Source organism: Procambarus clarkii, chromosome 71 (assembly GCF_040958095.1).
Source record: "Procambarus clarkii isolate CNS0578487 chromosome 71, FALCON_Pclarkii_2.0, whole genome shotgun sequence".
Lineage (NCBI taxonomy): Eukaryota > Metazoa > Arthropoda > Malacostraca > Decapoda > Cambaridae > Procambarus > Procambarus clarkii.
In genome coordinates, this window is record NC_091220.1 from 12303433 (window position 1) to 12329254 (window position 25822).

General features: G+C 44.6%; 1 protein-coding gene and 1 pseudogene across 1 annotated transcript in view; both read right to left on the reverse strand.

The window, feature by feature from the left end:
* Positions 1-25822, reverse strand: part of LOC123745537 (hemocytin) — a 246400-nt gene that overhangs the window by 68042 nt on the left and 152536 nt on the right. The window contains 8 exon segments of the mRNA XM_045726149.2: positions 1232-1357; positions 8701-8946; positions 9053-9201; positions 10945-11137; positions 21467-21569; positions 21693-21882; positions 22400-22547; positions 24702-24848. Coding sequence (XP_045582105.2) covers positions 1232-1357; positions 8701-8946; positions 9053-9201; positions 10945-11137; positions 21467-21569; positions 21693-21882; positions 22400-22547; positions 24702-24848 — 1302 coding nt within the window.
* On the reverse strand, positions 22555-24190 carry LOC138356186 (zinc finger protein 768-like; annotated as a pseudogene).

A 25822-nucleotide genomic window follows, 5' to 3' on the forward strand; every position in this document is an offset into this window, starting at 1 on the left:
GAAACCCCGGGACATGTCCACTCACGAGGGCAAAGCAGGGGGTACCACCAAACAAAAATAACCCTAGTATGCAGGAAGAAGTAACACCGAGGCAGATCCCCCCTCCCCCACCAGACAAAAATAAAATGAAAAGAAAAACCTCGCAAGAAGACAACATACCAAAAGGGAACAGAGCCAGCCGCTGTCATAGATGAAAACTAGCTGCACAGTACCCAGTGCTCCTCCTACCAGTGCAAAAACTACCACTTACCCAAAGGCAAACAAGGGTGGAAACCCCCAAAACACTCTGGGTGGTCAAATACCAAGCAGCAAAAGACCAGCAGAGGTAGACCCAAGGTGACCAGTGGAAGAGAATCCCAAGCCCCAAGGGCAGTATTTACAGCGTACTCAGGGAAGGTGACCCTAAGCACATGCAGCCCGAGTACCTTGGAATATTACTCCCAGCTCACGCGCCACTGTAAGAGCAGTACTGAACCAAGGCACAGGACAACACAAAAGTCTGGAGCTGGAGCCACACAACCGTGACGCCTCACATCAACTGAGGAACTGAGGTGTGGATCGCAGACGCAAAGGTCTGGGGCTCCCCCTTCTCGCGCCCGGGCCCCGGGGAAGGGGAGGAGAGCTGTGCAGACATGCAGCGCGGCTCGTGTGACGTCATTCTTATTTGATCGTTTTCTTTTGGGGAGTTCTGTCCATTCGTTTCTCTATTTTTGTTGTTTTAACCAGAATAGGGGTGTTTTGGGGCGCTTACCTTTCTGGGTGCCTGTTCCAATAGATGGCAGATATAGAATGCTCTAAATCACATGTGCATTTCAATAGGCCAGTGCTCCTCGTGCCTCTCTGAGGGGGCCATGTTCTGGCTCGTGGTTCTCAATAGGCCAAGAACTCCACCCACACTGACTGATGCCAAAAGTTAGGTATATTCATATCAACCTGGATACCTCTGGGGAGCTGTAGGGGCTCCCACCAGAAATTAAATCATATATTATATAATAGAAAGCTTTATCATTTCGTAAGAAAAAATTTGAAAAATATATTACTTCAGGAAAACGTGTTATCATACTATCTATCATCATAAGTAAAAATAAAAATAAATAAATTTTGAAAATATACACATATTCAATGACTATATTACTAATATATACAAGAACATAGAAAGAAAGGATACTGAAGAAGGGCTACTAGCCCACTTCAGGCACTTCTTTTATATGGAGGCAAATACTGTACTTACATGAGGGCAGCCGGAGACCGGGATGCAGCCAAAGTCGGGGCATGGCGCTGTCTTCGACACCCACCTGAAGAAGGTCATGTAGCCTGGCTGACACCACTTCACAGGGCATGAGATCTCACACTTGAACTGTACAATACAAATCACTAAGGTAATCTCACACTTGAACTGTACAATACAAATCCTTAAGGTAATCTCACACTTGAACTATTGAAACTAATCACAGTAATCTCACACCTCAATTCAACAACACGAACACATTTCCACTAGAAATGGTCACAGGATCACATGGACCTTGAGAGCCTTAGTTACCAGCACTAGGTCACATGGACCTTGAGAGCCTTAGTTACCAGCACTAGGTCACATGGACCTTGAGAGCCTTAGTTACCAGCACTAGGTCACATGGTCCTTGAGAGCCTTAGTTACCAGCACTAGGTCACTTGGACCTTGAGAGCCTTAGTTACCAGCACTAGGTCACATGGTCCTTGAGAGCCTTAGTTACCAGCACTAGGTCACATGGACCTTGAGAGCCTTAGTTACCAGCACTAGGTCACATGGTCCTTGAGAGCCTTAGTTACCAGCACTAGGTCACATGGACCTTGAGAGCCTTAGTTACCAGTACTAGGTCACATGGTCCTTGAGAGCCTTAGTTACCAGCACTAGGTCACATGGACCTTGAGAGCCTTAGTTACCAGCACTAGGTCACATGGACCTTGAGAGCCTTAGTTACCAGCACTAGGTCACATGGTCCTTGAGAGCCTTAGTTACCAGCACTAGGTCACATGGACCTTGAGAGCCTTAGTTACCAGCACTAGGTCACTTGGACCTACTGGCTAGACCATCATATTGCATATTACAATCATTTAATAAGAAAAAGGTTAACCCTACTTCAAATCTGAAGTTAAACTAATATATAAATAGTTTTTCTCGCATACACTTTAAATGGGAGATGTAGGGAAAGATGGTAAGTCATCTAGGTTCAGTTTTCAATCCTCCTAAACCAAAAAACCAACGTTGAATGTAATGAAATGCCATTTTCTGGGTGAACCACGGACGCTCCCTGGAGCTTATCGGGCTAATGTATCTTATATTAGACCAGGACATTAGCTATAAAGTTCAGACCCACCAGGGACCATGAGCCTCAACCTGGCCCCTTCAGAGAAGTTTCAGGGAGCAATGGCCCTGGAACCCCCCCCTCCTGTGGTTGGGAGTTTTCCGTATCTGCCATCGGCCAGGGTTAGGCACCCAGACTGGTAAGCATAACAAAACAAACTTCACATGCTAAGAAACTAACAACAAAACCGAACAGAGAGGTAGAACTCCTTACAATCCTAGTGAAACAAGCAAACAACAAATATAACACACTGCTGCTCATCCGTGCAGCCCTCCCCTCCCCGAGAGGGAAGGGGTGGCCCCGGACCTCACTGTGCCGGCTGCATAGCACTCCAGTTTGGAAGCTAAACTTCAACCGATGCGAAAAAAATGACAACCAATGGGAGGGAGAGTTGCCAGGGAGCCTCCAGGGCTCACCCAGAAAATGGCGTTTCATTACATTCAACGCTGGTTTTCTGAGGGGAGCCCCTACGACTCCCTGGAGCTACGTACCCAAAGAGAAGGAAAAGAGAGGGCTGAACTGGGAGGCAGCCTCCACAAACTCTGCAAGGTCAAGTCGAGACAACAGGCTGCAACCTGTGACCCAAAGCAACACAAGAACACCTAGGAGCAGACACGCCACAAAATAACAGGCGGCCAGGAACCTGTACGACCTCCAAATCCCTGCGCTCTAATATGAACCCAAGACATGTTACCAAACCCGGCAGCCAAAACTGCAAATGGCCGAACGGCACTGGCGCGAGGATAGACCGCATACTGGCTAGACTGAAGAACCCTGCGGACGGCCTGGGAGACCCGAGCCCTGGAACAGGGAACGAGTGAAACCGAATCAACCCAAAGCGCATCTCCAGTCACCACAACTGAGGCGTGCAGGTAACAGCGAAGAGCCGCAATCGGACACAACTCACGATTCACCCCCGGCTGAACCAACCAAGCATCAAAAACCCAAGGACCCCTCTGGAAAGCAGCCGTCTCGGTCTTCGCCAGAAAAGACGGAGAAGGCTGCAAACGAACAAACCTATCACCAGTACCAAAAGAGCAGACACCCCTGCGCCGGAGGAGAGCAGGAAGCTCCCCGACCCGACCCCCAGAGGCCAATGCCAACAAAAACAGGTCTTTGGAAAAACAATCTTGAACCGAAGGGGCCACCACAAACCGAGGAGAGAAAAGAGAAAGAGAGCACCCTGACCAAGTACCAGGATGGCTCAGGCGGCGCCTGAGCAGGCCGGAGGTGAAACAAAACACAAGAAAACATATGGAACGGAGCGGATGTGACATCCACCCCTAACCCCATATTGGTAAAAGAGGCAACTGTCATCTTGAGACAGGGGCATAGCAACCAATGAACCCGAACAAGACGGGTTGGAACCTGGAAGACACATCCAGAGGTCCACCGAGCCCCGACAGGGTTTTCCATGGCCCATAGGTTAACAACTACGGGAAGCCCGGGCAAGGAGATGCTAACCGGTTAACACCCAAAGCTAACAAGGGGGATGCTAACACTGAAACCCCCTGCGAAGTGTACAAACACGGGGGCCCAGCAGAGGGCCACCAAACACTACCAGTGGAACTATAGCCACACTAAGCAGACCCCCACCAGGCAAATGAAAATAAAAAAGAAAAGAAAAACACCGCAAAAGTACACCATCCCCAGAGGCAACAGGAACCGGTTGCCGAGTAGGTGGCAGATTGTGCAACACCTTGACGCCCTAATCAGCACAATACCAGTCCCTACTCATGGCCAAACAAGGACCCCAAGCCCCAGCTGGTCCCAAGGGCAAGGCACATGCAGAGCAGCAAGAACCTCTACGGGAATGGTTCCCGAACACCCCCGGGGAGATAACCCTGACATGCAGGGGCAGTACTCACAGGGCACTTAGGGAAGGAAGCCCTTAAGCGCATGCTGCCCAGGTACTGATGAGTAACTCCTGGTCACCACACACCACAATAACACAGCAGTGAGCACCACGAAGGCAAACACCATCAAGAAAACCGAGGCCAGAGAAGCATCTGTCCCGGTTGACATTAATTTACGAACTAGAGTGCTATACAGCCGGCGCTGTGAGGTCTGGGAGCCCCCCCTCCCCCTCTCGGGGAGGGGAGGGCTGCGCGGTCAAGCGGTGCGGAAGTAGTGTGTTACGTTTGCTTGTTTCACTGGGACTGTAGGGAGTTCTACCTCTCTGTTAAGTTTTTGTTCTTAGTTTCTTACCATGTGGGGTTTGTTTTGTTAATTTCTTCTCTTCTGAGTGCCTAACCCCGGTCGTTGGCAGATAAGGAAAGCCCCAACCACAGAGGGAGTTTTCCAAGGCCATTGCTCTCTGAAACCTCTCTGAAGGGACCAGATTCTAGCTCATGGTCCCTGGTAGGTCTGAACTCCTTAGCTAATGTCCCGGTCTAATATAGCATACATTAGCCCGATAAGCTCCAGGGAGCAGTAGGGGCTCCCTTCAGAAAGATGGGATTTCAATAGCTGGATCAACACAACTGGCTGGTATGAAGTTTTAAATGAAACCTGGTCGACCACCACCAGGTCGCTCAGATTAATCATCACCACTCAGATTCATAGTTTACGAAGGACTACACATGCCAAGTTACTTAATAATGCTTAAATATACTGTGTGACTTTTTATTATTGATAAAAAACAGAGGGGTGAGAATATATGGAGTATAATAAGAGGGGAAACTGTTGCAAGCAGAATGCCCAAGGACTATGTCCTGGGACCTCACTTCTTTGCCACGTGCACCACTGAGTTACATACACGATTGAACAGTAATCACAAAATTTGTAAGCAACTCTAAACTGGGGCGGATAATGAATTCCGTTCCACACTTAGAAATGGTCCAGGAAGACCTAAATGGACTTTCAAAATAAGCCTAAAAATATCATATGCAGTTCAGTATTGACAATGTAACACTGTAAGCCTTGAAAAAGAAAACAAGAGGCTCTAGATATCAGCTAAATAACATCAAAATTTGTAGATCTGATTGTGAAGAATATCTGTAAGTCATGTTTAGTAGAGATAAATAAATCTGATAGGGTATTAACATTAATATTAAGAATTGTAAAACAAACACCTAATATTAGCATTCAAGTAGATCTTAGCCTTGAGACACCTGATATAGAGCACAGTGCAGGTCTGGACACCCTACTATACATTGGGTTAAAATTCCATGGACACTACAGAGAGAGACGGATGACTACGGTAACCCATGTAAGTTACTTCCACACTTCCATCACATACAATGCTGTACAATGACGATATTTACCTCAGAGTGTCTGAATGTACAAAAAAAAAAAAAAACTGCGTTGAATGTAATGAAACGCCATTTTATGGGTGAGACCCGGAGGCTTCCCGGAGCTATATCAGGCTGATGTGTATATATTAGACTGTGGCAACAGTCTATCGAAGGAGTTCTAGGCCTACCGGGGACCACAGCCAGAACCTGGCCCCCCCCTTTAAGAGAAGCACGAGGAGCAATGGCGAAAAGACACCCCCTTGTAATTGGAAGCAGTCTTTGTCTGCCATCTACCATGTCAGGCACCCAGAAAGTTAGGAATTACAAAACAAATTACTGCTGGTCAAAAATTGCAAACCAAAAGCCGAACTTGCAAACAGAACTCCCCAATCAAAAACAAGGAAGCAAACATGACTTCACCACAAACACCACACATCTGTCTGTGCAACTGCCCCTCCCCGGGAGGGGGATGAGGGTGTCCCAGACCTCAACGCTGGACACTCTCCTCAATTCAGAGGCTGAGTATCAAAAACGCGAAAAAAACGCTGACTGGAGGGAGGGAGGGATTCCGGGGAGCCTCCGGGTATCACCCAGAAAATGGCGTTTAATTACATTCAGTGGTGGTTTTCTGTGGAGAGCCCCTTCGGTTTTCCGGAGCTACCTAACCAAAGATAAAAAGGAAAGGTGACAACCACCCAGGAGGTGGTTGTCACTCGCTCCTAAACTCGAAATCGAGACAACTGGCCCCCAACCTGCGACCCAAGGCTATACACGCCTGAGAAGGGCCAGGAATATTAACAAGGTATTGTGCAGCCAAGACCCTGTTCGAACTCCAAAAGCCCCATGCCCGAATGATAGGCCAGAACATATTACCAAAAAAACAGCAGCCAAAGTTGTGAACTTACGAATGGCATGGGCACGAGGGAAGACCGCAGGCTGGCTGGACCAAATAATCCTGCGGACAGCCTGGGAGACACGCGCCCTGGATTACGGAAGAAGGGAAACCGGGTCAACCCAAAGCTGCAACTCAACAGCCCAACTCTGCTACAGAGACTGTTGCATGCGAATAACGGCGAAGAACCACAACCGGACACAAAACATTATGCACCCCCGGCCGAACCAACCAAGCATCAACAACCCAAGGATGCCTTCGGAACGCAGCAGACTCATTCTTCGCCAGAAAAAAAGAACAGCTGCAAATGAAGAAACGACCACCAGGACCAAAAGAGCAGAAACCCCTGCACCTGAAGAGAGCATGAAGCTCTCCAACCCGACCCCCAGATGCCAACGCCAAAGAGAAAAGAACCGTAGAAAAACAGTCCTGAACCGAGGGGTCCACCACAATCCGAGGAGAGAAAAGAGAGCACCCGGTCCAACGACTAGGATGACTCAGGCAGCACATGATCAGGCAGGAGGTGAAACAATGCCTGAGAAAGATTGCAGAACGAAGCAGGAGTGACATCCACCTCAAATGCAAGCTGCAGCAGCTTCGCCAGTGCCGCACGATACGAGGTGATAGTATATGGCATAAGATGATGGTCCTGAAACAACCAAGAGAGAAAGGACAAAAGAACCCGACCAGAAAAGCGGAGCCAAAGTACCAAAACGACCGCCAGGAAACTTCATAATGCCATCGAGACAAAACTCGCAGGTGGGATACCATCAACTAAGCCATTTGAATTTTTTAATTTGAATTTTTGAAGCAACGAACAGATACACAGCCTCCTCCGAAAAAGCGCATACAACTTCAACAAGGCAGCCGACATCCGAGCTGCCGAAGCAAGCACACTGGACACTGGCCCGGAACCCAGCTCCTCCACTCCCACCCTGAACCAGTCTGAAGACAGCTCCAGCAGGGAAAAGAAGCGCAAAACCAAAGCCAAGTGCCCACGGGTGTGCAAATCCTCGGCCACCAGGGACTCCAAAAGGGAGGGAACCTGCACGTGAAGTCGCACCTGGCCAGCATCATGAGGAAAGGGGTGGCGAAAAGCACGCATTGAGATGCTCCAACTCGCCCTCCCCAGATAATCCTGAATGACGATAGTCAACTCCGCTATTCAAGTGTGCGGTCTGACAGAACGAATGCCAGGCCCCCAAAGAAAAGAAAAGAAAAGGCAGTCTGCCAGCCAGGAGGACTCTGGCACCTCGTAACGGACCCAATAAGGAAAAGAGAAGCCAAACTCAGAAGAAGGCGGCTTCATCATCAAGGCGTAAAACAGGTCTCACTGGAGTTACGCCGCAAGGGCCTCCCACACCTTCCTCGGTGGGATGCGGGAAGCCAAAAACCACCGGAAGGAGGAAACCGAAGAACCCAGGGGAACTTGGAACCGAACACTGGGAGGAGTCAAACTCATAACAAAATCGTGCAGGAAGGGGGGATAGGAAAACCCCTTCCCTTGTAACCTGCTCCTGAACGGCTCATGGAAGATAACCCTAAACCACAGAGGCAGTACTTACGGGGAACCTAGGTAAGGTAGGAATAGGTGCATGCAGCTCCAGTACTCGTGTTACTCCTGGCTCACACAACACCAACACAGGGCAACAACACTGCTAAGCAGCACTGCCCAAAGAGTGGAGCCAGAGCGATCGACCATTTGCCATCAAACAGCCCGTGAACTGAGGAAAGTTGCCGGCGTGGAGGTCTGGAACCCCTCCCCCCCTTTGTGTCCCTCCCAGGGAGGATGGGGGAGGGGGGGGGGTTGAGCAGACGGATGTGCAGCGGTTGTGGTGATGTTATGTTTGTTTCCTTGTTTTTGATTGGGGAGTTCTGTTTGCTGGTTCGGCTTTTGGTTTGCAATTTTTGACCAGCAGCAGTTTGTTTTGGAATTCCCACCTTTCTGTGAGCCTGACCTGGTAGATGGCAGACAAAGACTGCTTCCAATTACACGGTGGTGTCTTTAAGCCATTGCTACTCGTGCCTCTCTTGAGGGGGACTAGGTTCTGACTCTGGTCTCTGGTAGGCCTAGAACTCCTTCAATTGACTGTTGCCACGGTCTAATATATATACACATCAGCCCGGTATAGCTCCGGGGAGCCAAAGGGGCTCTCCACATTAATTATTTAAAATAATAAATTAGGTTATTAAATGTAAAACACATCTAACAAATTCCAAAATGTACTACCTTAGGACACAACTCTGAAGGATTGTTATATTTCTTTAACGTATATCCTGGAGAACATCCCTGAGGGCGGCAAGGTTCACCTGGCACCGAGAAGCACCAGAAGTCAGTACAGTCGGCGTAAGGGAAGTGTGCGTCGATGCGGTGCTCCTCATCAGTGTAACTCTCCTTTTTGAGTGTATATCCAGAGGAACACACTTGTTCTGGACATGGATCCTCGCATGTGTATTCCGGGCACACTGTTACTGTCTGTTGAACAACATCCACATCAATGTTTTATGATCATATAATAATTCATGTTATAGATTCATTACTTATATACAACTTTCAAAAGAGGAAGGATGGTTTTACAAACCTTATTTGAAAACACAACAAGTTGCTTTGGTGGACAGTCAAGTTTGGGGCACTTCTCCGGAGGCTTGCAAGATATCATAGGACATTCTCCTACGCCAGTGAGTTCCTCCTTCTCCCAGTAATCAGGACAATTTTGGATTGGGCAAGGTTCTTGAGGGATGATATAAGATTAAGAGTTCAAAAGTTTGGGATAAAAAGTAACTGAGAGATTAACTATAAAGCCTTCAGAACATAATTCAATGAACACACAATTTTTCTGTACAAAAAGTGTTACCTTTCATCAGAATGATATAACACATTAATATATACAAAATTTTGAAGCAAAATATTAATTCGGGATTAAACTGGTGATGAAATTTAACAAAAAATATCTCCCTTCCCCCTTAAAGCTCAACTACCACTGTGCAATAGAGCTTACAAACTCCCCGATCTTCAAATCAAATCAAATGTTTATTCAGGTAAAAGTACAGACATAGAGGATTACTGTAGTTACAAACTTAATGGTGGATTTATAGAGCTAGTACGTAAATACCTAAAGCCACTAGTACGCATAGCGTTTCAGGCAAGGTGAGGTGGGGGAAAAAACACTTTAGACTAAAATCTAATAGTAATTGAACTTAAAGTATAAATTGCGTTGAAAGAGAAAAAAAATAAAAGAGAAAAAGGGGGGGAACATGGTAGAAAAAAACCAATATACAAGTTGGTCAACAAACAGCATTGTTTAAAAATAGTAAGACATGGGTTGACATTTAAGGGTAAGGTAGGTTACATGGAGTTAATTAGGTAGTGCTTAGTTTTCATCTTAAACTGGTTGAGAGAGGTACAGCCTTTGACATGATTGGGAAGGTCATTCCACATTCTGGGTCCCTTGATTTGTAGAGCATTTCTAGTTTGATTAAGTCATACTCTTGGAATATCAAATAGGTATTTGTTTCTCGTGTGGTTCCCATGGGCTCTGTTACAACCTTCTAAGAAGCTTTTAAGGTCAGGACTGACATTACAATTTCGAGTTTTAAATATATAGAGTACACATGAGAGGACGTGCAGTGACGTAATATCTAACATATTCAGAGATTTGAGTAAGGATACCGTGTGCTGTCTGGGGCCAGAGTTAGATAATGTTCTAATAGAAGTTTTATGTTGGGTAATGAGAGAACGTAAATGATTTTGGGTAGTAGAACCCCAAGCACAAATACCATACTTGAGATAAGGATAGATGAGAGAGAAATAGAGCGTCACCAGGGCAGGGCGAGGTACATAATATCTGATCTTGGAAAGAATGCCAACAGTTTTAGAAACTTTTTTTGCTATATTTAGAATGTGTCCCTGGAAATTCACTTGTTATCGATGAGGACACCAAGGAATTTACCATCAACTTGACTACTGATTTGTATATTGTTTATTCTTAGATTAATTTCATTTGAGGATTTATTACCAAACATAATATAGAAAGTTTTGTCAATGTTAAGGGTGAGTTTGTTAGCAGTTAGCCAAAGATGGACTTTACTTAGTTCAGTATTCACAGTGACATTTAGAGCAATCGGGTCAAGACTGGAGAAAATGAAAGTTGTGTCATCACAAATAAGATTGGTTTGAGATGTTGAGAGGGATTTGGAAGGTCATTAATGTAGATGAGAAAGAGGAGAGGGCCAAGTATGCTGCCCTGTGGAACACCAATGTTTATGGGTAGTGTAGGAGAAATGTAATTATTCACAGAAACATACTGAAGTCTGTCAGTAAGGTAAGACTGAAGGTATTGCAGGGAGTGACCTCTGACTCATCATGCTGCCAACCATGTCCCTCCCAACCATACAAGCCCACTACAAACACAACACCTCTCCAACTCTACTCACAACACCTTCTTAAAGCTGATGAAGGAACCAAAGAGCATACCTTGGGTGGTGATGGTGGTGGTGGTGGTGGTGGTGGTGGAGGGACAGTCGACCTCATCATCGAGGCAGTGTTCGACACTGTCACACCACAACGTGTCGTTCAAGCAGTAGTTGCTGGAGGGGCAGAGTCTGCTTCCCGGAGGACAGGGCTTACATTCACATCCACACTGTGACGTTAATACACCTAGTTCACCCTGAAATATTTTGCGATGGATATACATTATACACAAAACGTAAGCATAGTAAATGTATATATCTGTGAGTGAAGAGAAGCAATTATAACAACATGTGATATCTAAAACGACTACACAATTTTAATCAATAATAATTTCCAAGCTTAGGTTAGGTTACATGAACATGTATCCTGACCCAAGGTTAAGTTACATGACCATGTATCCTGACCCAAGGTTAGGTTACAGCCCCATGTATCCTGACCCAAGGTTAGGTTACATGACAATGTATCCTGACCCAAGATTAGGTTACATCCCCATGTATCCTGACCCAAGATTAGAGTACATGACCATGTATCCTGACATGAATACATGGAATAAGGGGAGAAAATACCAACCAAAATACAAAAACAAATCAACTGACTGAAAAATCAGGAGAGAACATGAAAATGCTAGGCAGATCTATTAGCCCCCAGTAACAAAATTGGGATACAGCACAAGAATATCTTTCAAGATTCCTGAGTGTATGAAGTAATTACAGAGCTCAAAGTACCTCACACCATTTGGTCTGAAGTCACTTATAACAGGGCAATCACAGATATAGTGTTGGTGAGTATGTCTTAGCTCTTGTTCACTACAGTGGACACGGGCAACCCAACCTGGCTGGGTCATGGCAGGAGATAAAGGTTTCTGAGTTGTACATGTAGGTAGATCACCCCAAATTGCCTCAAACTTTGTTAGAGATATTTAGAGTAGGATATTATTGACTTTATTAATACATTTGGTGTTAAAAGTTTTATTTGATATTTTTGTTAAATTTTCCTGTAATTAATTCTGAGCATATCATCTGGAGCTCCATTGATTCTTTTGATCATAATCAGTAATTTTTTCAAGTACAATAATAATTAAGAACAGTAAATTAATCACCAGCCAGTTGCAGAAATGAATAATTATTAAGTAGTCTCAGTAATTATCAAGAGTAAGACGCATATATATATATATATATATATATATATATATATATATATATATATATATATATATATATATATATATATATGTATATGTATATGTATATATATATATATATATATATATATATATATATATATATATATATATATATATATATATATATATATATATATATATGTCGTACCTAGTAGCCAGAACGCACTACTCAGCCTACTATATATATATATATATATATATATATATATATATATATATATTTATATATATATATATATATATATATATATATATATATATACAGTATATATATTGTGACAATAATCTCCTTCAAGAGATTGAGCCTGCTCTTCCCTCCACAAACCCGTCGTTGAAATTATATAAAACGACTATGGAAGACATGTCCAACAATGACAACAACACCAGCAAGGCTTGCCAGGGTGAGCAAAACGTATGCAGCCAGCCACCTGTTCGGACCCAAACCACCAAACTACATGTTGATCGCTACCGGCTCCGCTGATTGGTCGCCGGTCTGGCTGCACCTGTACTCGCCCCCCCCCATACTACTTGATGTCTGGGGTCGCCCCAACCTCGGACTTCAGAATGTTCAGTGCTCTCGTTGTCACCACTCCTCCCGGCTAGACGCTAGCGTGTACTGAGAGAAGTGGTGGCTTAAAGCCAATATTCCAGCACCTCCCATTTTACTTTTGTATTGCACTTCTTGTTATTTTGCCTTAACGTAACTTTTCATTGTGTCATCTAATTATTCTTATTATTTTGATTGATTTTATTATAAGAATTTGTTTGTGCATTTTATTCATGTTTTGATTTATTTAACGTAATTAAAATTTCATTGTTAAAGTTTACTTGTGTTTTGTGTGTCTTCTCCTTACCTTACCACAGACGAAGTTCCAGTTTTCTATTTTTTTTTATAACTATGTGACGAGGCCATACCCCTAGCCTTAAACAGCCGAACACCAACGCGTTACCGTCACAAGTTATATGGGGGCCTGTCCGGGAGCTTCACTCAGGTACTGGTGCCAAGTGGTAATTTATGGTAAGCGTATTTAACTTTGTTAACGTAGCTTTACTATTTTTCATTCAATTTCATTTTTTATAAGGTGCGGTGTATTGTGCATTACGAGAGTAACATATAGTGAAGGTGAGACAACTTTGGATTACGTGGTGACTGTAGGCCGCAGTCATACTCTTAATTGGTCATCTCTCCCTCCTTGTTATTACTCGTGTTTACCATCTATGTCCCTTGAATATTTCTCATTCTGACAGATCATCATATTGGTACCCTGGTACTGTGGTCTGCCCCGGGTCAAGAGTACCCAATCTTCTGCAATCTGACTGTAGGAGGACAAAGAGGGCCATAGTTCCTCTAGCTCGAACTTTAGTTGCTGAATTGGGACCTCAGCAGCAGTTCTCGTCACAAGTTGACACCTCGCACCCCTACACGTCAGTCAGAGATGATGATACATACAACGGTAGGGAATTAGCTTATTTTTTCAGAGCACAAAAGTTCGCTAATTCTGTAAGTATCATATTAAATTCAGTAGGAAAAACTTGCTTTATGTCCTATAGAGACTTGGCAAGGTATGCCTACATCCTTGGACTACCAATTTTACTTTTGAAGCATTTAACTGTTTCATTTGTTTTCGAAACTCTGTTTCATTTGTTAGTAGGATTTTCTTGCCCTTATTCTCTTACATGAGTACCGGGTACAAGATTTCCTGCGCCCTTGATTTAATTTAATCATTTAATATCTTTCACTTAACTTTAATTGTTAAAGATCTCACAGGATAGGTACCAGTTGCCACGTTGTCCTGTTTCTGACATTCACTATTGAATATTCGTGTACCTTTATTTGCTAATTTCACCATGTTTCGTCTCCAAACTTTCCGTGCAAATCCAGCAGGTGAAATAGGAACTTTAAGTCGTGCCAAGAGGACTGAATTACAAACTCTTGCACATGAGTATCAACTAGAAGTTCCCTACCAAGCCAACAAAAATGACCTACACAACCTGTTGCTGGATTACTATTTAGAGCAAGGTAAGATAGATTCTGAAACTCATGAAACTTACTATATTGCAGAGAAAACTGACTTGGCAACGATGAAACTTAAACTAGAGCTGGCTAAGATTGAACGTGAGCAGCAAAGGGAAGCCCGCGAACAACAAGAACGAGCAGCTGCCATACGGAGGGAAGAACAAGAACGCGAGGCTGCTTTGAGGAGAGACGAACAAGAACGTGAAGCTGCCTTGAGGAGAGAAGAACACGAACGTGGACTCGCCCTCCACGAACGTGAGGTCGCCTTGCTCCATGAACGTGAGAGAGTACAGCTTGAAACAAAACAACGCGAGTTGGAAATACAACGCGAACATGACAAGCAACAAGCAACTCTGGCTCTAGAGTGTCGTCAACGTGAAATCGCCTTGGAAACTTCCCACTTCACTCAACGCCAGCAAGCTACTGCCAATCTTCCCGTCAGTTTTAATATATCACATGCAAGTAAGTTAATGCCATCCTTTGTAGAAGCAGAAGTTGATGTGTTTTTCACCACCTTTGAAACCCTTGCTAATCAACTCAGTTGGCCTGTCGACCAATGGGCCACACTTCTCAGAGTCCATCTTACAGGTAGAGCTGCAGTCACACTCAGTACTTTGGCGTCTGAGAATGACTACTACACTCTGAAACAAGCAGTGTTGGACGCCTACCTACTTTCCACAGAAAGTTATAGAAGGAAATTCCGTGACCACCTGAAGGCAAGTACCACTACCTTCCTCGAGTTTGCTAACACGAAACGGAGGTATTTCATGAAATGGCTGGAAGCAGCACATGTCTCTACTTTTACAGAACTCGTCAACCTGATGCTTGTTGAAGAATTCTTGAGACGTGTGCCGCCTCCTGTCCGCCTCTACTTAGCAGATAAAGAAGAAACCGACTACCTGAAGTGTGCTAAGTCGGCTGACACTTACAGCCTCATCCACCGGCTGACACCTGAACCATCCTCCAGTAAGAAGTCGTGGTACAGTTACGAGAAGGTGAGCCCCGATCAAGCTGGTTCACAACTGTACTGCAAGTATTGTAGACTCTATGGACATACCATAGACAAGTGTGGTAAGTCTCAATACAAGGGAACCACTGACCAACAACGACCCAAACCAACTCCTCCTAAGTCCGGTAAGCCTGTGATGAATGTTGGTGTTGATGTTAATGATCTTTCTCTTTTCAGTAACCACCTGTATACTGGAACTGTCTCTGCCAACGGTTCAAATCCGGAGGGACGTTTCAAATTGAAGATCTTGAGGGACACAGCGGCTCTACAATCGATCATCTTGAAGTCGGCTGTGCCCAACATCGTCTACACCGGGGAAACAGTCTTCATCACTGACCTCACTGCTACCACTCCATACCCTCTCGCCAGAGTCCACCTGGATTGTCCCTACGTGAACGGGGAAGTCCAAGTCGCCGTCAGGGAAAAGCCTTTTCCCATGCCTGGAGTGCAACTTCTCCTAGGCAACGACTTGGCAGAAGACCTGCAACCGACCAACCTGATCGTCATGGACAAACCCCAGGTGTGTAACTCTGTGCCAATAAACCCTATTCTTGAGTATGTTCCAGCAGAGGTTCAAGAGAGTGATGAAGTTTCTCCTCCGGTTCTCGTGACCACCCGTGCACAAGCCGCACGTCCACAGCCAGCTGACTCGACTGCTACCGCTGTCCCTCAAGACCCTCAGAAACTCCCCCCGCATCTGACCAAGTTGGAGTTCCGTAAGTTGCAGAGGGAAGATCTTACTTTAACACCATTGTTTTTCCAGGCTGAGACTCAACCCGACAGTATTCCTGGGTTCTTCCTAGAGAACGACTTGCTCTACCGCAGATATAGACCCAGTAAACTGAAGGAGGACGATTGGGCCAACATCGAACAACTTGTGATTCCCACCAGCCTGCGGCCCACTATTCTACACCTGGCCCACGGAGCATTCTCCCACTACGGCTTCAACAAGACTTACCATGGGATTCGTCAAGACTACTACTGGCCAGGTATGGTAAATAACGTCAAACAGTACGTAAAACAGTGTCATACATGTCAGATGGCAGGCAAACCGAACGTCTCCATTCCCAGAGCACCACTGATTCCCATACAGGTGCCTGCGGAACCTTTCCACAGACTCATAATAGACTGTGTTGGTCCTTTACCTCGGACCAGTTCAGGTAACGCCTACATCCTAACCATCCTGTGTCCTACCACCAGATTTCCCATAGCAGTTCCAGTGAAGAACATCACGGCTGCTACGGTTATCAAACATCTATTGAAGATCTTCACTCAATACGGATTTCCCAGGGAGATTCAAAGTGACTGTGGCACCAACTTCACCAGTGATCTCTTCAAAAGGACACTGGAGGAGTTCAACATCAAACAGGTATTGTCCAGCCCCTATCATCCTGCTTCACAGGGTTCTCTTGAACGTAGTCATCAGACCATCAAAGCACTCTTGAAAAAGTTTTGTAGTGAAACCTCAAAGGATTGGGATAAGCAGATTGACCTAATAATGTGTATTTTCAGAAGTCTCCCCAATGAGTCCCTAGGAGTATCTCCTTATGAGATGCTCTACGGCCGTAAGTGCCGTACTCCCCTTAAGGCTTTCAAAGACTCTCTCAGAGATGCCACCTTCAGTGAGCATCAGAATGTGCCCCAGTTTCTTCAAAACCTTCAACACATTCTAGAGAGAGTCCACCGCTTTGCCCATGATAATCTATTGAAAGCCCAGGTGAGAATGAAGACTCATTACGACCAGACGAGCAAAGTAAGAAAATTCGAGCCGGGAGACTTCGTCCTTGCCTATTTTCCTATCCCAGGTTCACCTTTACAAAACAAATTTTCAGGACCCTACTGCGTCAAAGAGTGCAGAAGCAACAACACTTACGTCATAGAGACTCCAGATAGGCGGCGGAAGACCCAGCTGTGCCACGTCAACCTCCTGAAGCAATATAATGGTACTCCTCCCACTGTCTTGACTAACTATTCCACATTCACAGAACCCTACATCCACAGTGAGACCTTCCCAGCTTCTTCTCCCGAAAGCACTGACAAGGAGTCGGCGCTTTCTAATTCCGAAATCCTTAATGATCTTCCCAAATGCTTTCAGGATAATAATCGTGCTCCTATGCCCTCTTCTAATTCCACTCTCACCTCGTCAGATAAGCCCTTCATCCTCCATGTCGACGCCAATGGTACCGACGATGGTGGTGTCGTGATGCAGCAACGAGGCGAAAAGAATACACCTGTCAGCGACTACTGCTACAAGGAACGACGGAACAATTGGCAAGGAGCTACTCTTCCTCATCCTGAAGCTTCAGCACTTCACTCCACCCCTGAAAAGTGCTCGGTCCACCATCAACACGGACCACACCACCCTACACCTCCTGCAGCACACCCCCTTCTCATCTCAACGTCTTCTACTATGGGCTTGCTAACTGCAGAAATTCAACCTGGAGACACGCTATACCAAGAGTCTGACAACATCTTAGCCCCTGATCTCTCCAGAGTTTATGAAGTAGAAGCGACTCCATCCATTACTCCACCACATAACGACGTACTTCTTCCAGAACCGCAGGCTTCGGGGGAGAGTTGTGACAATAATCTCCTTCAAGAGATTGAGCCTGCTCTTCCCTCCACAAACCCGTCGTTGAAATTATATAAAACGACTATGGAAGACATGTCCAACAATGACAACAACACCAGCAAGGCTTGCCAGGGTGAGCAAAACGTATGCAGCCAGCCACCTGTTCGGACCCAAACCACCAAACTACATGTTGATCGCTACCGGCTCCGCTGATTGGTCGCCGGTCTGGCTGCACCTGTACTCGCCCCCCCCCATACTACTTGATGTCTGGGGTCGCCCCAACCTCGGACTTCAGAATGTTCAGTGCTCTCGTTGTCACCACTCCTCCCGGCTAGACGCTAGCGTGTACTGAGAGAAGTGGTGGCTTAAAGCCAATATTCCAGCACCTCCCATTTTACTTTTGTATTGCACTTCTTGTTATTTTGCCTTAACGTAACTTTTCATTGTGTCATCTAATTATTCTTATTATTTTGATTGATTTTATTATAAGAATTTGTTTGTGCATTTTATTCATGTTTTGATTTATTTAACGTAATTAAAATTTCATTGTTAAAGTTTACTTGTGTTTTGTGTGTCTTCTCCTTACCTTACCACAGACGAAGTTCCAGTTTTCTATTTTTTTTTATAACTATGTGACGAGGCCATACCCCTAGCCTTAAACAGCCGAACACCAACGCGTTACCGTCACAATATATATACGTAAAAACACTTGTATAATAGTCAAAACCCAAGACATAAAAAAATTACAAATTCTTAAAGCAATCCACACACACACACAATATATAGATATATATATATTTGTTAAATATGACCGAAAAAGTAAGATTAATAATTCTAACACGAATTTTCTAAATATTTCTTATGTTTCTTTTTACTGTTGATGGTAATTTAAAAATCAATTCTCCAAAATTCATTTTAATTTCTAGTCTGACATGACACTTTAACGCGTTTCGTAATAACTTTAACGATTCTTCGCGGCAGGGGATCGTATTCCAGGAACCTGCCCGAAACGCTACGCGTACTAGTGGCTGTACACTAGTACACACACACACTCACTGTGTTAGATATGATTTCAAACCAAATGATTTTGATCTTTCTATTTATTTAATTTACAGGTGTACCTCGGAATACGAGTGTCCCTGAATACGAGTTTTTCGGAATACAAGCAGGATTTGCTCGGAAAATGTGCCTCGGAAGGCGAGGGTTACCTCGGAACACGAATTCGTTGATACACATACAGGCCGACCTAGCGTGTGGTGGTACAGCGATCGTCGCCCCTCAGGTTACCATTGCCTCGCTCCCAGTGACTATCCCATGTCAATTCTTCACCCGGATTTTCAGTGTTTTGTTGGATTTTTGGTCATTTGACCATAAAAGTTGTTATTATATATCTCACCATTGGTCCCAAGAAAGCCAGTGGTAAGGATCAAGGCAAGAAAGCCCATGTGAGGATGACAATAGAGGAGAAACAAGAGATCATTCGGAAGCATGAAAATGGTACATGTGTTGTTGAACTTTGTAGACACTACAACAAAGCCACATCAACAATATGCACTATACTTAGCAAGAAAAATGACATTATGAGTGCTAAAGTGGCAAAAGGCGTAAGAACAATCACAAAACAAAGACCACAAATACTTGAAGAAGTGGAAAAGTTGTTATTAATTTGGATACACGACAAGGCGTTAAGGGGTGATAGTGTTTCGGAGGCCATCATTTGTGAGAAAGCCAGGCAATTGCCCGAAGACCTTGTAAAGAAAACCCCTGGAATGAGTGATGCAGATACGAAAGAGTTTAAGGCAAGCAGGGGCTGGTTTGAAAAATTTAGAAAAAGAAGTGGTATCCATAGTGTTGCAAGGCATGGGGAGGCAGCCAGCTCAGACACACCAGCCGCTGAATGATTTATTGAAGAATTTAAAGAGTTTGAAGAGGCTGAGGGATACCTACCGCAACAAGTGTTTAATTGTGACGAAACAGGACTGTTTTGGAAAAGATTGCCTAAGAGGACATACATTACCAAGGAGGAAAAATCCTTGCCCGGGCACAAGTCTATGAAAGATAGGTTTACACTTGTGCTGTGTTCAAATGCGAGTGGCAATTTGAAAATTAAACCCTTGTTAGTGTATCATTCTGAAAATCCAAGGGTTTTCAAACAGTATAAAGTGCAGAAAACCCAAATGTGTGTGATGTGGAAGGCTAATAAAAAGGCATGGGTGACTAGGATTTTTTTTTCATAGTGGGTGAATGAAGTGCTGTGCCCTGCCATAGAAAAATACCTGCAGGAGAAACATTTGCCACTCAAGGCCCTGCTTCTCCTCGACATACTCCTGCTCATCCTCCAGGATTGGAAGATGAATTGATGCACGGATACAGTAAATTTCTCACAATAAAGTTCCTTCCTCCTAACACCACTCCTCTAATTCAGCATATGGACCAGAAAATCATAGCGAATTTTAAGAAACTGTATGAAAGGACACTTTTCCGGAAATGTTTTGAAGTGACTGAAGCCACAAACCTCACTCTCAAAGAGTTCTGGAAAGACCATTTTAACATCTGTAGTTCTTTAAAACTCATTGACAAAGCCTGGCAAGAAGTGACTCAAAGAACCCTGATCTCTGGCTGGAGAAAATTGTGGCATGAATGTGTGACAGAACTAGACTTTGAGGGGTTTGAGCCTGTAAATGATGTGCCTATTGTTGAGGAAATTGTTACTCTGGGCCGGCAAATGGGCTTGGAATTGGATGGTGATGATGTGGAGGAGTTTGTGGAAGAACACAACAAAGAACTGACCACCGAAGAACTCCAAGCCCTTCAAAAGGAACAGCAAGACGACCCAGCTGATGATGTTTCTCCAGTGGAGGAGGATGAGGCAGTAGCGAATGTCCCTTCTGCAGAAATTAAGAAGGTGTGTCAGATGTGGGAAGAGATGCAAACTTTTATGGAAAAGACTCACCCAGAGAAAGTTGTAGTAGGCCATTGCCTTAATCTTTTCAATGACAATGTGATGCCTGACTACAGAGACAGCTTGCAAAGAAGGGAAAAACAAGCTTCCATGGACAGATTTGTTGTGAGAAAATCGAGCAGTGAGCCACAACCAGGACCTAGTAGTACGCAGGCAAAACGTGCCAGGGAGTGCACACCAGAAAGGTCCTCACTGCCTGATGTTATAATGGATGGGGACTCCCCTTCCAAACAGTAACACCTCTCCTCCCCCCCCCTCCTCACCATCTTCCATACGCCTACAGCATTCAACAACAAGGGTAAGTAATAACTTGAACATGGTTTTGTAGGTTTATTTAGATGAATTAGGTATAAAATTTAGTTTGAAGTGGGGTTTTTGGGGTAGTCAGGAACGGATTAATTCATTTCCCATTATTTCTTATAGGGAAATTAGCTTCAGAATACGAGTTTTCGGAATACGAGCTGTCTCCAGGAACGGATTAAACTCTTAAACCGAGGTACCCCTGTACTTGGGAATACTGGAAGATAATCTGCTACTCTACCCTAAGGTTGCTGGTGGAGGCCAGTAGACCAGACTCTCATATCCTGTTTTTCCTTCATTCCACATATGACTCACCATTTTGTGAGATGGGAATAGTAGATGAGTTTGTAGGCAGCTTTTGATATATATACTCTGTAATGCCTATTATAGAATAGAGTTGCAGTACTTACACTGTTGTGCACCTGAGTGTGTTAACAATATTAAGTGTTAGACAAGAGAAAAGGACAAGCTTGGAGACTCACCCCTTCACACGCCTGGCACTGCTTCTTGATGCACACAGCTTCCGTGTGAATGCACTCGCACTCTTCACACTCACCCGTAATAAACACTGACGAAGCATTGTATCTAAAAAAAATTATACTACATCAGCAAATTTGCAATAAATATAAGCAACTAAATACTCATTATATACAACACGGTTTAAACATTCTACATAAAAGAGGAAAAACAGGGAAGCTTTCCACTCACTTTATGCCATTCCAGAAACATGGGCAGAAGAGATCAGGGACACAGGACTGACCATCATAGCTCTCTCCGCGCCGACACGCAAGACAGGTGTCATAGTACTCCTGCGGGAGGCCCGGGCAGGGAGAGCAGGTGGAGGGTGGTGGGGTCGTCTGCGTGGGTGGTGCCGTCGTGAATGGTGTTGTGACCTCACCTGCACAACATAGCTAATTAACCAACTCTTCTAAGCTCTCATTATACATCGTACAGAATACAGTACATGGATACAGATACATTCACTAGCATATACAGCATTTCCACAAGAAACCTTTAGGACGCTTCGAATCTAAGAATAATGCACATTATATATATATGTTACACACACACACACATTTTTGTATTTTTAGAAAATGTCACTGTCACTCATAGTTCATGTAAAACAAACAAAAATGCAATATACGAATCTTACGTACATTGAATGTATGTTATATAGAAAAAAAAGAGCTATCTAAAGTTTTGTTTAGAAATAATGATGTGATTTTAAGCTTTACAATGGTTTCTATACACGACCTGTTTTTGAGGATAAATAGACAGAGAGATTGAAATTTATACAGTTATTGACATACAGTATCATTGAAAATCAGTACAATAACCAGTGTTATTTATCAAGCTATAATTATATATTCAATCATCCAGAAGCCATAACAACAACCACAGGAGGTTCTACTAACTGTAAGGTTCGAAACATCCAAGAACTTCAACTCTCATGGCGATGTTGTCCTTCCACGTCTTAGGTCTGATCTCCAGAAAACGAGCCTCAATAAGTCTATCAAAATTAGTCTTCGATGGGGACCTGTCGTCATAATTCCCAGCAAATACCTGTAACATTGTATATGTTGATGCAAATCATAAATAATAATTATTAGTTACACATTTACCAAGTGCATCCGTGTAATGCAACAAAGTGAACATTGAAGAATGGTAGCCCAGGCTTTTGTGTGGTAGTTCTGGGCTTATATGTGGTAGTCCGGGATGGTGGTAGTCCGAGGCATGTGTATGAAGTAGTCCGGAGCGTGAGTGTGGTAGCCCGGGGCTTGTGTGTGGAAGTCCGATACTTGTGTGTCGTAGGACGGGGCTTGTGTGTCGTAGGACGGGGCTTGTGTGTCGTAGGACGGGGTTTGTGTGTGGTAGGCCGGAGCTTGTGTGTGGTAGTCCTGGGCTTGTGTATGTGGTAGTCCGGTGCTTGTGTGTGGTAGTCCAGGGCTTGCGTGTGTGTGTGTGGTAGTCCAGGGCTTGCGTGTGTATGGTAGTCCGGGACTTGCATGTGTATGGTAGTCCAGGGCTTGTGTGTGATAGTCCGGGGCTTGTGCGTGGTAGTCCTGGGCTTGTGTGTGTGGGGTACTCCGGGGCCTGTGTGTGGTAGGCTGGGGCTTGTGTGTAGTAGGCTGGAGCTTATGTGTGGTAGTCCTAGGCTTGTGTGTGTGGTAGTCCGGGGCTTGTGTGTGTGTGGTAGTCCAGGGCTTGTGTGTGTGTGGTAGTCCGGGGCTTGTGTGTGTGGTTGCCTGGGGCTTGTGTGTGGTAGTCCGGGGCTTGTGTGTGTGTGGTAGTCCGGGGCTTGTGTGTGTGTGGTAGTCCAGGGCTTGTGTGTGTGTGGTAGTCCGGGGCTTGTGTGTGTGGTAGTCTGGGGCTTGTGTGTGGTTGCCTGGGGCTTGTGTGTGGTAGTCTGGGGCTTGTGTGTGGTAGTCCAGGGCTTGTGTGTGTGTGGTAGTCCAGGGCTTGTGTGTGTGTGGTAGTCCAGGGCTTGTGTGTGTGTGGTAGTCTGGGGCTTGTGTGTGGTTGCCTGGGGCTTGTGTGTGGTAGTCCGGGGCTTGTGTGTGGTTGCCTGGGGCTTGTGTGTGGTTGCCTGGGGCTTGTGTGTGGTTGCCTGGGGCTTGTGTGTGGTAGTCTGGGGCTTGTGTGTGTGTGTGGTTGCCTGGGGCTTGTGTGTGGTTGCCTGGGGCTTGTGTGTGGTAGTCCAGGGCTTGTGTGTGTGTGTGTGTGGTAGTCCGAGGCTTGTGTGTGTGTGTAGTCCGGGTCTTGTGTGTGTGTGTGTGTGTGGGGTAGTCCGGGGCTTGTGTTTGTGGTAGTCCAGGGCTTGTGTGTGGTAGTCCGGGCTTACAAAATCTCGTTCTGTCTCGCGCAATTTTCCAGCTGGATTCTGAGCCGTAGCACTTAATTAGTTTTGATTTGTGCATGAATAGGCTGTCATAGGTTTATTACTTTTTTCAGGAGAAGAAAGGCCTAGCGCCAGCTGTTGGCCATGGCTTAGCACTCCTGCCTCTTGTGTCAGTCACATTTGACCGCTTGAAGAAGTATTCAGGCTTTGCCTGAATACTTCTTCAGAATACTTAATACTCAGGCTTTAAGTGTGTCCAGCGTGGGATGACTGAGTTGATTCCCCAAGTTGGAAGTCTTTCATGTGGAGAAAGATTGGCAAAGCTTGGCTTGCATTCACTGGAAAGGCGAAGAGTTGGGGGTGACATGATAGAGGTTTGCAGGTGGATGAATGGACACAACGGTGGGGATGTTAATGGGGTGTTGAAGGTATCAACACGGGACGGAGCACGGAGCAGTGGGTGTGAATTGGATACGTTTGGATTTGGGAGGGACTTGGGTGGGTGCTGGTTCGGTAACAGGGTTGCCGATTTGTGGAACCAGTTGCCGCGTGGCGTGGTGGAGGTGGGGTCCCTCGATTGTCTCGGGAGCGGGTTGGACATGCATATGAGTGGGATTGGGTGGTTATAGATAGGAGCTGCCTCGTATGGGCCAATAGGCCTTCTGCAGTTACCTTTGTTCTTATGTTCTTATGTTCTTATTAGAATTCTAAGTATTAGAATCCTTGTTCTTGCTCCCATTGTGTGTACTCCTTACTGGATGTATGTATGTATTCATTAGTTCAATGTATGTACAGACTATGGAAGCCCTACTAAAACACTACATCAACAGCAATACTTCACTATTATGGTCATAGTTGAGAAACTTAAGAGAACCTACCTTGTCAGTACCATCAGGATTTTGCAGTGTATTCCAAGTGTTTCCATCAGGAGAATAGCGAACAGTGAAGGACTCGACCCACTCTCTGTTCCTGTCTCGACCCTGTATTATCACCCCTGATAATGTCCTCGGCTCCTGGAAGTCAAACTAAGGCACAAAAAGAAATAATTAAATTAAAGCATAAAAGAATAAATCACTCATCAGAAAATGGAATAATGACAACGTTTTGGTCCATCCTGGACCATTATAAAGTTGTGTAATGTAAGTCATCACACGCCTTAATAAAGGTCTATGGACGGACCGAAACTTCATTTCTCCATTTTCTGATGTGTGGTTTGGTCATCGTATCTTCTGTCATGCTAATGTCACTCACCGTCTGCATGGAAGAAAACAATTTAATTTGGGGGATTTAGTGTCCCAACAGTATTCTGATTATCTATTAATTAAATCTATTGTACCAATCCATTGAACAAGTCTATCAATTCACTCTTTATCCAATCAAAGGAATTAAGGTGCAGAGTTCAGAGCAAGGCCATTAGCATGAAGAATGATTTGTTTTACAACTATTGAATATTCTGCAAACATGCCTCAAGGAAAGCATGGAAACTTGCCTTTCAAGACGGTTGATCGTCTTGAAAGACGATCGAAAGAAAGTTACCTCTTCCTAGAGGTAGAGGTAACCATATTAGCAAAGGAATGGCCACAATTAAAAATTTATCTGGAAATTTAAACTGACATGAAGCTTTTTGTAGGAGTAAGCGACTATGGAGTTATTAACATTATTGAATTTGCATGTAAAAGGTGGATACCTTGCATAGAATTTTGATAACTGATCACTGGATTTCAGTATTTAATGTTAATAGCATATGCAAATTATTGTTGTAGGTCTATATAAATTGATTTAGAGAAAATATGAATATACAGTAAATGGAATGTAATCTTTAGCTACTTGTGTTTAAATTAGCATACAAGTTCCAAGGAGGCTTGTGGTGTTAATTGTGGGAATGTAATTACTCTCATGAGAAGAGCTAATTAATTGTGAGTTAAGCCTCCCATGGATAACTAACACTCGCCTGAGGTAGGCGAGCCCAGCACACCAGACCGCCTTCCCAAGCTTTACC